This window comes from Rhynchophorus ferrugineus, unplaced genomic scaffold (assembly GCF_030347505.1).
Source record: "Rhynchophorus ferrugineus isolate W39M unplaced genomic scaffold, kcgeb_rfMv2 rfM6, whole genome shotgun sequence".
In the NCBI taxonomy this organism is placed as follows: Eukaryota; Metazoa; Arthropoda; class Insecta; order Coleoptera; family Curculionidae; genus Rhynchophorus; species Rhynchophorus ferrugineus.
In genome coordinates this window covers 41,539,684-41,558,527 of record NW_027472585.1, presented here as the reverse complement: position 1 = coordinate 41,558,527, position 18,844 = coordinate 41,539,684, and the positions used below count along the sequence as shown (strand labels likewise).

Below are 18,844 nucleotides of genomic sequence, written 5' to 3'. Positions count from 1 at the left end.
TGAAAGATTTATGTGCAGAGATATGTGTGTAATTGTTCAGAATATATATGAGCATTTTGTTGGAAAGTATAGTACTGTTTTGCAGGCATGGGAAATGCATTAGGGATAATGCAGTGATTAAATCTAGTTTTATCAAGAAAGATATATGCAGGTAGTAACAGAACAAACAAAAGGAGAAATAGAGTAATATCAAAATGACCTTACAAGGAAACATTGTACCGAAGGAAACAAGAACTAAACGTAAAAGGTAAATAGGCTCTCTAATTAAAGTAAAATATATTACATGGATAAGTAAGTCGATTAGGCCTCCAAAGGATACCACTACATAAAAAAACGCGCCTAGAACTCTAACTCATAGGAGGTCTGAAAAAGAGTTCAATGTAAATATAATAAAACAAAACCCTAACCTACAAACTACAACGGATTATAATTGATTGTACTTTTAAGTCCTTCGATAATGTATGCATTAGGTGTACTATAATATTAAAATAAATTATATTTCGTAACAGTATTTTTGTTTAATTGAGCAAAAATGAGCTAAAACTCAAAGTTGACGCCATCAATTCAGGTAACGTGCGCTCACTGTTTTACTGAACGGACTATGTATACTTAGATTTCAAAATCTAAATATTTTTACGCTGGTCATAAATATGTCGTTGATTTTATGTTACTTTTATTTATCGCATCTGCGGTTTCTGTCAACATTGACAGCCTAACAATGCAGTGATAACTCACACCCAATCTAGCGCTATTTTAATTACACAAACAACGTAAATCTGAAGCTCTTTACGTCAGTCCCGGTTATTTTAGAGAAGGTAATTAATTTTTTCCCGTTCGTTGTTTAAAATAAATTTAAATAAACAATGCAACATGGATGCCTTTCCGTATAATTTTAATATTAATTAGTCCGTATTATGTTACACTAACTACAACAGTACATCTGACGCCTCAGTTCGGTTAACAAGTAAATGTTGCTCGTAAATAAACCAACAATGTTGTTTTGTTTAGGTATGGTATTGAATTTTGAAGGATATTTTAGTGAGTGTATAAATATATTGCATAAGTTATCGATCTCTCACAAGATATGACATCTAATTGAAATAAATTCTAATATATTTCTAACTTATTTCGGTTTTCACAACCTCACAGTATTTTGTTATTCAAAAACTTTTTCAAATATTGGAAAATGTATCAGTTAATTAGTACAAAATCACAATTATCACTACATAGTATAAAACAAAGTCGCCTTTTCTATCCCTATATCCCTATGTGCGCTTAAATCTTTAAAACTACGCAACGGATTTTGATGCGGTTTTTTCAATAGATAGAGTGATTCAAGACGAAGGTTTATATGTATAATACATGCATAATATACTAAGGCAACATTGCTAATTTTAGAGGTTTCTAACGTGATGTCGTAAATTAACCTATTTTTTTAGGCTTATTTAGCAATTAGCAAAAACGCTGCCTAACCCTACGAGTTAGATCAAATTAATGTACTACAGTATTGTACACCATAAAAAGGTCTATAAAAAAGTCCGCGATGGTATATGTTTATCTTTTAGGGATAACCCACATTAACCATTTTTATTGTTTACTTTTTACGTGAGAAAATGGCTTATTTACGAAGCTATTTTAAGCAATACGGCATTAATCCTTATCGAATTAAGTACCTTAAATACAGTGTGCAATTAATATAGATCAATATGGTTCCTTACAGCATGTAAATTAAACAAATATTTTCGGAGATATTACAAATTTAAAATTTGCGTTTAAAAATGTGTAATGTAATATAAATTGTATGAATTTAGATATTCCAAAGATAGCAGGAAATCTTCATAGTAAGTATAGGGGAAGAGGAATTGTTTTACTCCAAATTTAATGCGTGCAGGCCAAGGGCAGTAATGAATGAACCAAAAATACTGGATCGATTTTAATCATGTTTTCATTGAGTGACATAGGCATATATATTTTATGCCCGTGCAAAGTCGGAGCGGGCCGCTATGTTTTTATATACAACGTTCATATTTTTTCTGTAGTGTATTTAATTTAGTATCAGCATTGCACCCGTGCGAATCCGGGGCAGGTCGCTAGTCAGTACATAATAAATTGCTATTTTACAGTATGTTACTCAAATGTAATCCACCTATGGAGAACCGCTAGCAAGTATAACACATCAATCATACAATGGCTCCAAAATAAAGTGTTGCGTGCCATTGTCGATGCTCCATATTATGTTTCAAATGAAGTGATACAACGCGATATTCCTCTACAACCGATAACGAGTGTAATTCAGTGTGTTTGTGTGAAGTACTGTGTAAGTCCTGAGAGGTACTTTGATTGCACTCAGATACTACAAGATTGATTACTGACACCAAGATCTTGGTATTACCGAGTGTCATTCAGGAAATCAAGATAATCGCAAGAACTCCATTCACATGTCAATATGGAAGTAAAACAAGTCTTGGATAATACCAGAACAGGATACAAAGTCTAAAAAATCAAACCCTTTGATCTTGTATATTGTATTTAATACATAAATATTATTACACCTGTGATGGGTCACCCTGAACATATACTTATTCAACTAATATATATAATTCAACTAATATATATAATTCAACTAATACTGATAAATTTTGATCAATTCCTGAATTTATCTATATTGTACCGATACTACAAGTCGGATTGATTACTGACACCAAGACCTTGGTATTACTGAGTGTCATTCAGGATATCAAGATAATCGTAAGGACTCCATTCACATGTCAATATGGAAGTAATACAAGTCTTGGATAATACCAGAACAGGACACAAACTCTAAAAAATCAAACCCTTTGATCTTGTGTATTGTATTTAATACATAAATATTATTACACCTGAGATGGGTCACCCTGAACATATACTTATTCAACTAATATATATAATTCAACTAATACTGATAAATTTTGATCAATTCCTGAATTTATCTATATTGTACCGATACTACAAGTGGGATTGATTACTGACACCAAGACCTTGGTATTACTGAGTGTCATTCAGGATATCAAGATAATCGTAAGGACTCCATTCACATGTCAATATGGAAGTAATACAAGTCTTGGATAATACCAGAACAGGACACAAACTCTAAAAAATCAAACCCTTTGATCTTGTGTATTGTATTTAATACATAAATATTATTACACCTGAGATGGGTCACCCTGAACATATACTTATTCAACTAATATATATAATTCAACTAATACTGATAAATTTTGATCAATTCCTGAATTTATCTATATTGTACCGATACTACAAGTCGGATTGATTACTGACACCAAGACCTTGGTATTACTGAGTGTCATTCAGGATATCAAGATAATCGTAAGGACTCCATTCACATGTCAATATGGAAGTAATACAAGTCTTGGATAATACCAGAACAGGACACAAACTCTAAAAAATCAAACCCTTTGATCTTGTGTATTGTATTTAATACATAAATATTATTACACCTGAGATGGGTCACCCTGAACATATACTTATTCAACTAATATATATAATTCAACTAATACTGATAAATTTTGATCAATTCCTGAATTTATCTATATTGTACCGATACTACAAGTCGGATTGATTACTGACACCAAGACCTTGGTATTACTGAGTGTCATTCAGGATATCAAGATAATCGTAAGGACTCCATTCACATGTCAATATGGAAGTAATACAAGTCTTGGATAATACCAGAACAGGACACAAACTCTAAAAAATCAAACCCTTTGATCTTGTGTATTGTATTTAATACATAAATATTATTACATCTGAGATGGGTCACCCTGAACATATACTTATTCAACTAATATATATAATTCAACTAATACTGATAAATTTTGATCAATTCCTGAATTTATCTATATTGTACCGATACTACAAGTCGGATTGATTACTGACACCAAGACCTTGGTATTACTGAGTGTCATTCAGGATATCAAGATAATCGTAAGGACTCCATTCACATGTCAATATGGAAGTAATACAAGTCTTGGATAATACCAGAACAGGACACAAACTCTAAAAAATCAAACCCTTTGATCTTGTGTATTGTATTTAATACATAAATATTATTACATCTGAGATGGGTCACCCTGAACATATACTTATTCAACTAATATATATAATTCAACTAATACTGATAAATTTTGATCAATTCCTGAATTTATCTATATTGTACCGATACTACAAGTCGGATTGATTACTGACACCAAGACCTTGGTATTACTGAGTGTCATTCAGGATATCAAGATAATCGTAAGGACTCCATTCACATGTCAATATGGAAGTAATACAAGTCTTGGATAATACCAGAACAGGACACAAACTCTAAAAAATCAAACCCTTTGATCTTGTGTATTGTATTTAATACATAAATATTATTACACCTGAGATGGGTCACCCTGAACATATACTTATTCAACTAATATATATAATTCAACTAATACTGATAAATTTTGATCAATTCCTGAATTTATCTATATTGTACCGATACTACAAGTCGGATTGATTACTGACACCAAGACCTTGGTATTACTGAGTGTCATTCAGGATATCAAGATAATCGTAAGGACTCCATTCACATGTCAATATGGAAGTAATACAAGTCTTGGATAATACCAGAACAGGACACAAACTCTAAAAAATCAAACCCTTTGATCTTGTGTATTGTATTTAATACATAAATATTATTACACCTGAGATGGGTCACCCTGAACATATACTTATTCAACTAATATATATAATTCAACTAATACTGATAAATTTTGATCAATTCCTGAATTTATCTATATTGTACCGATACTACAAGTCGGATTGATTACTGACACCAAGACCTTGGTATTACTGAGTGTCATTCAGGATATCAAGATAATCGTAAGGACTCCATTCACATGTCAATATGGAAGTAATACAAGTCTTGGATAATACCAGAACAGGACACAAACTCTAAAAAATCAAACCCTTTGATCTTGTGTATTGTATTTAATACATAAATATTATTACATCTGAGATGGGTCACCCTGAACATATACTTATTCAACTAATATATATAATTCAACTAATACTGATAAATTTTGATCAATTCCTGAATTTATCTATATTGTACCGATACTACAAGTCGGATTGATTACTGACACCAAGACCTTGGTATTACTGAGTGTCATTCAGGATATCAAGATAATTGTAAGGACTCCATTCACATGTCAATATGGAAGTAATACAAGTCTTGGATAATACCAGAACAGGACACAAACTCTAAAAAATCAAACCCTTTGATCTTGTGTATTGTATTTAATACATAAATATTATTACACCTGAGATGGGTCACCCTGAACATATACTTATTCAACTAATATATATAATTCAACTAATACTGATAAATTTTGATCAATTCCTGAATTTATCTATATTGTACCGATACTACAAGTCGGATTGATTACTGACACCAAGACCTTGGTATTACTGAGTGTCATTCAGGATATCAAGATAATCGTAAGGACTCCATTCACATGTCAATATGGAAGTAATACAAGTCTTGGATAATACCAGAACAGGACACAAACTCTAAAAAATCAAACCCTTTGATCTTGTGTATTGTATTTAATACATAAATATTATTACATCTGAGATGGGTCACCCTGAACATATACTTATTCAACTAATATATATAATTCAACTAATACTGATAAATTTTGATCAATTCCTGAATTTATCTATATTGTACCGATACTACAAGTCGGATTGATTACTGACACCAAGACCTTGGTATTACTGAGTGTCATTCAGGATATCAAGATAATCGTAAGGACTCCATTCACATGTCAATATGGAAGTAATACAAGTCTTGGATAATACCAGAACAGGACACAAACTCTAAAAAATCAAACCCTTTGATCTTGTGTATTGTATTTAATACATAAATATTATTACACCTGAGATGGGTCACCCTGAACATATACTTATTCAACTAATATATATAATTCAACTAATACTGATAAATTTTGATCAATTCCTGAATTTATCTATATTGTACCGATACTACAAGTCGGATTGATTACTGACACCAAGACCTTGGTATTACTGAGTGTCATTCAGGATATCAAGATAATCGTAAGGACTCCATTCACATGTCAATATGGAAGTAATACAAGTCTTGGATAATACCAGAACAGGACACAAACTCTAAAAAATCAAACCCTTTGATCTTGTGTATTGTATTTAATACATAAATATTATTACATCTGAGATGGGTCACCCTGAACATATACTTATTCAACTAATATATATAATTCAACTAATACTGATAAATTTTGATCAATTCCTGAATTTATCTATATTGTACCGATACTACAAGTCGGATTGATTACTGACACCAAGACCTTGGTATTACTGAGTGTCATTCAGGATATCAAGATAATCGTAAGGACTCCATTCACATGTCAATATGGAAGTAATACAAGTCTTGGATAATACCAGAACAGGACACAAACTCTAAAAAATCAAACCCTTTGATCTTGTGTATTGTATTTAATACATAAATATTATTACACCTGAGATGGGTCACCCTGAACATATACTTATTCAACTAATATATATAATTCAACTAATACTGATAAATTTTGATCAATTCCTGAATTTATCTATATTGTACCGATACTACAAGTCGGATTGATTACTGACACCAAGACCTTGGTATTACTGAGTGTCATTCAGGATATCAAGATAATCGTAAGGACTCCATTCACATGTCAATATGGAAGTAATACAAGTCTTGGATAATACCAGAACAGGACACAAACTCTAAAAAATCAAACCCTTTGATCTTGTGTATTGTATTTAATACATAAATATTATTACATCTGAGATGGGTCACCCTGAACATATACTTATTCAACTAATATATATAATTCAACTAATACTGATAAATTTTGATCAATTCCTGAATTTATCTATATTGTACCGATACTACAAGTCGGATTGATTACTGACACCAAGACCTTGGTATTACTGAGTGTCATTCAGGATATCAAGATAATCGTAAGGACTCCATTCACATGTCAATATGGAAGTAATACAAGTCTTGGATAATACCAGAACAGGACACAAACTCTAAAAAATCAAACCCTTTGATCTTGTGTATTGTATTTAATACATAAATATTATTACATCTGAGATGGGTCACCCTGAACATATACTTATTCAACTAATATATATAATTCAACTAATACTGATAAATTTTGATCAATTCCTGAATTTATCTATATTGTACCGATACTACAAGTCGGATTGATTACTGACACCAAGACCTTGGTATTACTGAGTGTCATTCAGGATATCAAGATAATCGTAAGGACTCCATTCACATGTCAATATGGAAGTAATACAAGTCTTGGATAATACCAGAACAGGACACAAACTCTAAAAAATCAAACCCTTTGATCTTGTGTATTGTATTTAATACATAAATATTATTACACCTGAGATGGGTCACCCTGAACATATACTTATTCAACTAATATATATAATTCAACTAATACTGATAAATTTTGATCAATTCCTGAATTTATCTATATTGTACCGATACTACAAGTCGGATTGATTACTGACACCAAGACCTTGGTATTACTGAGTGTCATTCAGGATATCAAGATAATCGTAAGGACTCCATTCACATGTCAATATGGAAGTAATACAAGTCTTGGATAATACCAGAACAGGACACAAACTCTAAAAAATCAAACCCTTTGATCTTGTGTATTGTATTTAATACATAAATATTATTACACCTGAGATGGGTCACCCTGAACATATACTTATTCAACTAATATATATAATTCAACTAATACTGATAAATTTTGATCAATTCCTGAATTTATCTATATTGTACCGATACTACAAGTCGGATTGATTACTGACACCAAGACCTTGGTATTACTGAGTGTCATTCAGGATATCAAGATAATCGTAAGGACTCCATTCACATGTCAATATGGAAGTAATACAAGTCTTGGATAATACCAGAACAGGACACAAACTCTAAAAAATCAAACCCTTTGATCTTGTGTATTGTATTTAATACATAAATATTATTACACCTGAGATGGGTCACCCTGAACATATACTTATTCAACTAATATATATAATTCAACTAATACTGATAAATTTTGATCAATTCCTGAATTTATCTATATTGTACCGATACTACAAGTCGGATTGATTACTGACACCAAGACCTTGGTATTACTGAGTGTCATTCAGGATATCAAGATAATCGTAAGGACTCCATTCACATGTCAATATGGAAGTAATACAAGTCTTGGATAATACCAGAACAGGACACAAACTCTAAAAAATCAAACCCTTTGATCTTGTGTATTGTATTTATTACATAAATATTATTACACCTGAGATGGGTCACCCTGAACATATACTTATTCAACTAATATATATAATTCAACTAATACTGATAAATTTTGATCAATTCCTGAATTTATCTATATTGTACCGATACTACAAGTCGGATTGATTACTGACACCAAGACCTTGGTATTACTGAGTGTCATTCAGGATATCAAGATAATCGTAAGGACTCCATTCACATGTCAATATGGAAGTAATACAAGTCTTGGATAATACCAGAACAGGACACAAACTCTAAAAAATCAAACCCTTTGATCTTGTGTATTGTATTTAATACATAAATATTATTACACCTGAGATGGGTCACCCTGAACATATACTTATTCAACTAATATATATAATTCAACTAATACTGATAAATTTTGATCAATTCCTGAATTTATCTATATTGTACCGATACTACAAGTCGGATTGATTACTGACACCAAGACCTTGGTATTACTGAGTGTCATTCAGGATATCAAGATAATCGTAAGGACTCCATTCACATGTCAATATGGAAGTAATACAAGTCTTGGATAATACCAGAACAGGACACAAACTCTAAAAAATCAAACCCTTTGATCTTGTGTATTGTATTTAATACATAAATATTATTACACCTGAGATGGGTCACCCTGAACATATACTTATTCAACTAATATATATAATTCAACTAATACTGATAAATTTTGATCAATTCCTGAATTTATCTATATTGTACCGATACTACAAGTCGGATTGATTACTGACACCAAGACCTTGGTATTACTGAGTGTCATTCAGGATATCAAGATAATCGTAAGGACTCCATTCACATGTCAATATGGAAGTAATACAAGTCTTGGATAATACCAGAACAGGACACAAACTCTAAAAAATCAAACCCTTTGATCTTGTGTATTGTATTTAATACATAAATATTATTACATCTGAGATGGATCACCCTGAATATTTACTTAGATTTAAGTTATTGTAAAGACAAATTGTACGTTAGCTGGCAACAACTAAGGGCACTGTAATAAATACATTTTTAAAAATTTCAACTAATACTGATATATGTTGATCAATTTCTGAATTTATCTATATTCTACCGATACTACACGTCTTAGTTTGTTTTATATTTCTCCTTTTCTTGTTGAATTCAGTGCTAGATTAACCTATAAGCAAATTAATCAATTGTTTAGGGCATCACGTCTTGGGGAAGAGCACCAAAAAGAATTTTTAAAGACCTAAGAGAGCGGCACCAATTAGTCATCAATGCGGCACTGATTAGATAAAATTAGATAAAAGCAGCACTTGTATAGTTCCATAGACCAACCAACAATTGTTGTATTCACTGCCTACGGAACATTATATTCACATTATAAATGGATTATATTTAAGAAAACAGAACTAAGCATTACTAAATGTACCAGACTTCCCTAAAGTCAAAGAACCGTATTCAATATATGGATGTTCTACTAATATAATGGTTCTTAACAATTTTAACACTACAAATAAATGTATAACGTAAATTCGTAACCGGTTTTTCTACAGATATCAACAGATGTAGCTAGCCTTAAGTATGCAATGTTATGTTTTGGCATATATGTCATTTTATTCTACTAACATCAAGCTTCAAAGCTATACATATATAATGCTATATATTGAGCGAAAGTAACATCATCATAGATTTATACCTCCTTGAAAATATTAATTTCCATGCTTAGAAACGTGCATTTGCGGCACGTATTACTTCTTATTTAATTCTAATTTAATTGAAGGAAAAAGCTCACTGAAAGTCATAGTTTGCTGGCGGAAATTTACGTTGAACTTACTCTAACGTTAAAAACATGTGAGTTGTGGTTTCTAAATTACAAAAGAGCCGATTTCTACGTGCAAGGCAAAGAATGTTCTGGCAGATACGAAACGAAAGAGATATTGGAGGAAAACCCAACCCAAAGTCAGAAACAATTGGCAGAAAGGTTAAGAAAAATCCCAAAGATGTGAAGATGGGTACCACATCAATTGAAAGAAAGACAAGAGGAAAATCGAAAAATCTTCAGTGAAACGCCGCTTCAGAGGTGTGATCGGAAATCATTTCTGCATCGAATAGTGACGGATGATGAAAGACGGATTTATTATTCATGGTTATCACCTGTCGAAGCCGACCGATCGACCCCAAGGCCAATTAGTTTTGGTCGCAAAACAATACTCTTGTGTTTGGTCGGACCAGAGTGGTATGGTGTATTACCGACGTATGTATGATCGCCACCAACAACAGGCGATTACAATTTGAACCATGCATTGATCGAAAAACGTCAAGATTGGACCCGAAGACGCGGTAAAAACGCTTAACAGCACGATATCCTGTCGTCTCATAAAGCAAAACCGACCAAAGAAGCGTTAAAAGTACTTGGATGGGACATATTATCGCACCCACCGTACTCTCCAGACCTACCCTCGTCCGACTATCAACTTTTCGCATCAATGGGACAGGCGCTTGCAGAGCAGCACTTCGCCAATTTAGAAGAAATTAGAAAATGGCTCGATGAAAGGCTTAGCTCAAAGGACAAATAGTTTTTTTGGGATGGTATCCATAAATTGCCTGAAAGATGGGAAAGCGTGGATGTAAAACCTAATGACCAATACATCTTTCCATTTTTTTTGAAAACTATGTGTTTTTTTAGCGATAATGATTTTCCAGTACACCTGGTAGAACAAAATCGAAATATCTTCATCTCCAACGCAATATATTGTAGAAACTGCACAACACAAACAACATTCAAGCCAGTAACGATACTCCTAATAAATAATTCGTCATACTCCAATTAGTTTAGGAAACGTATTGATGCTTTTTAGAAGCGGAGCTGTAAATACATCAAGCAGCTTAATTAATCATCGGTACAGTTCGGAATATATATCCAGACGTTCATTACAAGGGATTTTGCAAGCATTTGTTTCTCGGCTAAAATATGGCGGCACATTTATAATTGCAGTGTCTGGTATTCGCATGAAACCAGATTGCTGTTAATTAACTTTAAGGAAATTCACAGAATCAAATGACGTAGTATTGATTATGATTTGTTTTTCCAACGAAAAGCGGCGGCATTAAAACAAGGAAAGCCTTTAATTTATTAATGATCGAACAAATATTATTCTATTTTACGTATAAATCCGGGGCTAGTTAATTTTTAGATATTAGTTATTGTGATTTGCAAAAAAAAACAATTTATTGAGTGTAACATTTCATCATCCCATTAGATTTAAAGGATTTTGTCTTAAGTTGCAGCTTCATTGTGCGAAATCCGTCTCGAAAGAACGATGTATCTTTTGAGGATATTCACGAATCTGTCCATTTTTTGGTATTTTCATAAGGAGTGAGGCGCTGCGAATCGAAGGAATATTAGTCTGAAAAACACTGTTACAACGAAAACCTTGAAATCTGTACAGTTTAATATAAAGTACCATACATACATTAATGAAATTGTTAAAATAAAAGGGTTTAATAGCTTTAGATTAATAAATGATATAATTTTTTAATTCAACACTTATATTAATTAATATTGTTTGTGATATTTAGTAAATACTTTACAAACAAAACTAAGATAAAAATGTTAGAAAACAATAATATAAGAATACATGAATTTCAGAAAAATCCAATTTTAGTGAGCATTTTTGCAATTCAAACGAGTTAAACAAAAGGTTGATATTAATGGTTATTTTAACAATCAACACCTTGAACAATTATCCATCTAGTTAATAATTCCTTGTTAAGCAAATATTGTTTTCCACTCTTGAGAAATACAATAGTTGTAAAGTCATGTATAGCACACCTTAATGTACGCTGAAATAATGTTAATTACTTTTACAAAGGATATACAGAAATCCTAAGCTATAGCGATTTATTTCCTTTGCACAAAGTTAATTCTTAGTTACAAACAAATAATTTCTTAGTTACTCCTATAGTTATATATGTTATATATCTACAATTATCATAGAAATAATAGGTGGGGCAAAAGTCATGCTACCATTTTGATTGCGCGCTATCTGGGTTAAGTGACTTTCAGCTCAGCTTTACTCTAACCATTGTGTTTTGTAGACATCCAGATTTTATTGTGGATAAATATACGCCAAAAGAACGAACAGAAAGAGTGATAATATTTATTCAAAATAATCGTTCCATTATCGCCACTCAGCAGAAATTGCGTCAAAATCCTAAGGCTTTCTGGTGAAATTGAAGAGTATTCGTCTAAATTGATAATGAGCGATGAAGCCCATTTTCTTCTCAGAGGCCACGCCAATAAACAGAACAGTCGGTTTTGGGGAACACAGAATACTCAACTAATTCTTGAAACACCATTGCATCCACTAAAAACAACTGTATGGTGTGGTATACATGCTGGAAACATCATTTTTTTGAAAATGACCAAGATGTTGCAATTATTGTTACTGCTGAATGGTACCAAGAGCAAGGACTACAGGATATGTGGTTTCAGCAAGATGGGGCCACAGCACACACAGCTCGTTCAACAATTCAATTATTGAATGACGTTTTTCCACGAAGACTAATTTCGCGAGACTAAAGTGGCGATTTAGCATGGCCAGTCAGATCTCCGGATTTAACAGCATCAGATATTTTCACAGTTTTAGCAGAAAAACAGAAAAGCGTACAACCAGAAACATATATCATTCATTGTTCTCTGAACCTTATAAGAATAAATTCGTTTTGAAAAACATAAAAACTGAAATTACAATGTTAACAAATATCAGCAAGTATATTTATTTTAAATGATCCTTCTACATAATCATTTTTCTAACTTGCTCTAAGATTATTTATTTTCCTATTTCTATTTATTACTCAACAATTAATGCATTTTGACATGATAATTTTAACATTTAAATGTGATGGTAGGACTTAACATACTTATAATAATGTATCATTTTGCTGAAATGTAAACAAAATATTTTACTCAGCCCCAAAGATGTCAAATTACCCACCGAACAAAACAACATTTACGGGAAATTTTACTATTCATGTTTGATTCAAAGGAACTTATTTCTGGTCGTCATTGTCTGCTTTTGAAGACTTAATGATGAACATGACATAACAACAGAAACCTGTGAATATTAATTTCAGCAGTTTAAAAGAAGAAAAAACTCTAAAATCCCAAAAATGTCTAAAAAGTCCTATCGAAGACGGAATATTCAACCTAAAATATATTTTTTAATTAAATTTTATTCAGATTTGCTGAATCCATGAAAATTAAAATGAAGAAGTACTAAATGGCCGAAGAATATACTATAATTTGATATAAAATTGATATAAAAAAACTATCTGAACAATTACTATTAGTTTTTTGCAACATGAACAACTGCAAATAAATGTTATATAGCAAAACCAATTGTTTTTTATTAAAGAAACTATGTTAATATAACGTACCGTTACATTACCGAAGAAAAACAGTTGTAAAATCGGTTGTAATAATGAAATAATGTTATAAAACTGATTTTACAAAAGACGTTAATAAAAAGAAACACTCGAGCAATTAGTTTTCATTGCACTTGGTTACCGGATATGAATAATAACAAACATTTTTAATGAGTCTATAAATTACGCCTCTAACATAGTATCCCGATCTTGAAGTCTCAAGTTTATGTAATACGACATTAAGATATAACGATCGTTTTATATCTGTATGTTTTATTTAATTTTAATTATCATTAGTTTTATAGCATGGCATTCGTGGATTGAAAGTTTTTAATTACTCTAACATTGTAAATCGATTTTGAAATGTTGATGATAGATAACGCTATTGCTGTTCTTTTATTCTCAGAAGTAGTCGAGGTAGGAATCAAAAAACTGTTTGGTAATGGTGCGTTTGTTATTAAGGCTTCGGCCAAAAAAGAAAACTTACAGCTACATATAAGTTGGCTTTATTTGGTATTACTACATCAAATAAAGAAATTCCTGAATAATTTAAGAACTCTGTAAATTCTGTGTCAATCAAAGAAATCAACAGAACATTAAAGTTATTGTGTTCCTCGGTAACTTGCGGTTTCAAAAATAATTGACTGGCAATAGCTATAGTCTACAGAACACTCTTGAAAAGAGACAAGCAATTTTAAAAACTATTCAGCATAAATTTGGTCAAGTCTTGGGTGAAGCTCCGATTTTGAAGAGATTTTCACAATATAATAAAAAAAAATCTGGAAAAACTTTATAATTTAGGCAAAAGAAAAATAAATAATGCGTCATTTGTTCTTACAAAAAAATAGTGTTAAAATTAGTGTGTTATAGGAGCAAAAAGTAAATATGCTGGGAGAAAAAAATATTGGTGACTGTGTGAATTGCTTTAAAATAATTAGTTGCTTGTCATTAGTAGCCTGATTAATTAAATAATGCTAAAAAGGATTCATTGTAAAAAATATTGTATTATAAATATTGTTTCATTATGTTCAAACATAGTTGTTGAAATTCTTTTAATAAATAACTGTTATTGTATATTTCACTAGTAAAGCAAGTTTTCCAATGAAGCTTGATATTTGATACAATACTTCTAGAACCTCTTTATATACCTCTAGAACAGATTAGGCTTCTACTATGGAGGGAATGATATTGAATCAATTAGAACTAACCAAATAACTCTTGCTTTTCCATATCATATGTAACTTTCCCCTTTTCTTATTGAAAAGTCCTCGGCTTGAGACGTAGATGACGCTAATATAAGTCATCTATTTTTTAGTTAGCCCTAACCCTCAAAAGATGCGTGTACAAATTTGAGAACTGTCGGATCACTAGTTTGTGAATTATAGCATTTTGAGTGAAGCAACTTTTGTTATTGTGAAAAAAAAATGGATAAAAATGAATTTCACGTATTGATAAAATATTGCTTTTTGAAAGCAAAAAATGCAGTTGAAGCAAAAACTTGGCTTGATGTCGAGTTTCCGGACACTGCCACAGGAAAATCAACCATCAAGGATTGGTATGCTAAGTTTAGACGTGGTGAAACGAGCACTGAAGATGGTGAATGCAGTAGACGCCCAAAAGAGGTTGTTAAATGGCAGACACTCTAAAGATATTAATTGAACGTGTACATCGTATCATTCACGAATATTTGGCTATGAGAAAGCTCTGTGCAAAGTGTATGCCGCGCGAGCTCACTTTTGACCAAAAACAACGACGAGTTGATGATTCGGAGCAGTGTTTGAAGATGATCAAGCCTAATAAACCCGAGTTTTTGCATCGACATGTGACAATGGATAAAACATGGCTCCATTATTTCACTCCGAAGTTCAATCGACAGTCATTCGAGTGAACTGCACACGATGAACCCGCTCCAAAGCGTGGGAAAACGCAAAAGTGGTCTGTATTATGGGATGGGAATGGAATAATTTTAATGAGAGATTCTAATGAGACTTAATGGAAATTACAAGTAATTAAATACCATTTAAAAAAGATTAATGTGTGTTAGCTCTTGAGATAGTTTGCATATATTTTAATGTATTTTAATATACAGATATTTATCAAATAAATTTCTGATTATGTATTGTTAAAAAATATTGTAAACACAAGAAATTACTTATTTTACTCTATTATGGGACAAACATGTTTCATTTAATAAATTGTGGTCGGATTTCGGTGATGATATATAAAAGTCAACGCCTCATTTTATCTATTCTCAATCTCTTACCGTTATTACAAATATGATCAGTCTTTTCTTTGGCTTGAGAATGTTTAAACAGATAATCCAGCGTGCACTGTGTCATGCTCTTGGCCAACGCTTTGTTGTCGTCGGGTTTCCTGTATTTCAGGGCATCGCCCAACATCAGAATCTTATTCCTCGCTCTCGTCAACACGTCCTGATGTTGTTTCTTCTTGATCTCGACGTCGGCCAGATCCAAGCTGGAATGTCTCAGTTTAGTCATCTTTAACTGTCCCCTTTTGTTACTCATCGTGTCCAATCACATACTTTTCCCGTGTTTACGCGATTCAGTAAAAAAACACACGGTTTTTTGACGGTGGATTTCTAGAACACCACCCAGGATGATTTATCGACGACCTCTGCCAAAAATTTAATGAGTTGAACCGCACAATTAATCATGATGTCCAACGAGACTGACGAAAATAACTTCATCCCGTCAAGAGATGCGGAGATCGAGGAGAAAATAATTGTCCATGAAGATGGGGTCCGTTCACTGACACTGTACGGCGCGTTTGTCCACGAAAATCGGCCCTTTCGATGAGAATCAGCGGATGAACCGCGACGATTGAGACATCGAATCGCGGAATCGAGTTAGAAACAAACGAACGGCGGGCGATCGCCGAAATTGCCTCCGAGTAGGGGAAGGCGGAGTAGTGGTCGACATCGGTTTTATCAGTTTATTTATAACGCGATACACATGCCGCGGAATACTAAAGGTGTGTTTCTCGGTTAATAACAGATCTTTAGCGTAAATATATGTATGAAAATCGTTTAGCTATTCGGGATAATAAATTATGCCGTGTAAACATTTATTTTTCAGTAAATCATATGTAGAACAATAGACAATCAGGGAGTGAAGCTTTGGTATTATTACATGTATTTCGTTTTATGCGATAAATTAGAAATTTAGACGTAAACTCATAGATATGAAGTTAAATCTTTCATTGACTAGTTCATATTAATGTGATTAAATATATTAATTGTTTTGACTCAACTTTGCCTCTTGAAGATAATTATTTCTGAATACAATCTGTTAAGATTTTGCTAATCTTTTTGGTCTCTTTTATAGAATCAAAAGAATGCCATTGTTGCGATATATATATTTATATATATATATATACGCTTAGTATAATCTTTGAACTTAGCTCAAGTTGGTATCTTCCGACTAACCTGTATAGTTTTTTGATTTTGTTGTTGGAATATCAGCAGTTTCGAGTAGATACAGGTCTCAAGTCACTACCCTGCGGAGAACCAGCCGAACTAGTTTTAAATATTGGGAATGCCCCTTCATTCGAAACTCAAAAATTTCCGTCGAAAAGATACCAGTACATCAGTAATTGACAACAGTTTCTCTGTAACAATTTGCTCATCTTGTGGATTAGCCCCAAATTACCGAAAGCATGTCAGAAGTCCAGCATTAATGATATGAGTTGAACTTCTGATGAAAGACAAACGATGAAGTGCTGATATATAATTTCAACATCTAGTAATCAATGTCTTCACATATAAAACTTAATTAGCAGTCAATCAAATTATTTTGGTGCAATTTCTTCAGCTTGATATCGCCTCTAAGGTATATTAGACACTGAACATACTGCTGTAAGAAAATTATTATTTTTGAAAAATCTTAAAACAAACTAACACTCACAAAACTCAAAACATGTAATATTAACGCAGAATCTACTCTATTAGCCAAACTTTGCTGCCAAGCTAATTTTATAATGTATCTAATATGATAAAATCAATAAACAGGTAGATAGTAGGCAACATAATCATCAATATTTAACTATTTTCAAAATTTTCACATTTTATATTTAAACAATTTTATTAGTCTTGAATTAAATTATAAGGAACTCACATCAAAAAAAAGTAAGAATCAGTATTTCTTATTTATTAGTCACATCGACATCAATAATCTTTTATTTCTAACAGTTAAAGATATAGTCAGATCATGCCTTCAGTTTCTCTTCTATATCAGATCAGACCAAGGAACGTCCATTAGATCTTAGTGAAATCTTTGATAAGTAAAAACTGAATAACTCAATCAATCTTACTGTAAATACTATTAATTTCTTCAAAATATATGAATTCTCCTTTATTATTAATGAATATAACTTGGATACCATACCTTGGATACAATATATTTATGCATAATGACACAACGATATTTTGGAAGCATTAGTTGAAGTCTAGGAAATAATATAAAGTCCACCCGAGCTTAATCGGGCAAGCAGGACGGTTGTAGGGTAGTGTGATAGTCGATTTTTTGACGAAAATGCTGGAAAGAATCACTGCTGGGTGAGAAGGCAGTCAAAAATAACAGATTTCAGCCTCCTGAAAGGAAGAAATAATAAAATAATATGTCTTGTAGATAGTTTGACCCTACAGGCACACTGCCTATGCTTTAGAGTTATAATATGCCTTCATAGAATTCTTTCTGTCGTTGGACACATAATTACACTAGTTTCCCCTATTCTAATGTTTATTTTTAAACAAAACGACTGCGCCCGTGCAAAAACTCTCCAAAACTTTGTTTACGGTAACAATCTCTCAAAATATTTGGAAGAAGATTAAGAAATCTCGGTTTTTTCTTATTCTTGACGCGCCCTCCAATTAATCCATCGATATTAACGACGTGTTACATCGATTGTTAGCATTTTCCTCGAAAATTTTTATCGGAGAACCAAGAAGCGTCGGGCCATTTTCGTTTGAAGTCCGCC

General features: G+C 32.2%; 1 protein-coding gene across 7 annotated transcripts in view; it reads right to left on the bottom strand.

Moving 5' to 3' along the window:
* Positions 1 to 18,844, bottom strand: part of LOC143197911 (carboxyl-terminal PDZ ligand of neuronal nitric oxide synthase protein) — a 197,160-nt gene that overhangs the window by 41,975 nt on the left and 136,341 nt on the right. For 2 of the 7 annotated variants that reach the window (XM_076406713.1, XM_076406708.1), the window contains exon 1: positions 16,113 to 16,757. The exons of 3 other annotated variants lie outside the window; for them this stretch is intronic. In XM_076406713.1, coding sequence (XP_076262828.1) covers positions 16,113 to 16,374 — 262 coding nt within the window. In that variant the 5' untranslated portion in view covers positions 16,375 to 16,757. Of the gene's footprint in view, positions 1 to 16,112; positions 16,758 to 18,844 lie in introns of those variants that run through there. 2 more of the 7 variants (XM_076406710.1, XM_076406709.1) reach the window with 2 other exon arrangements.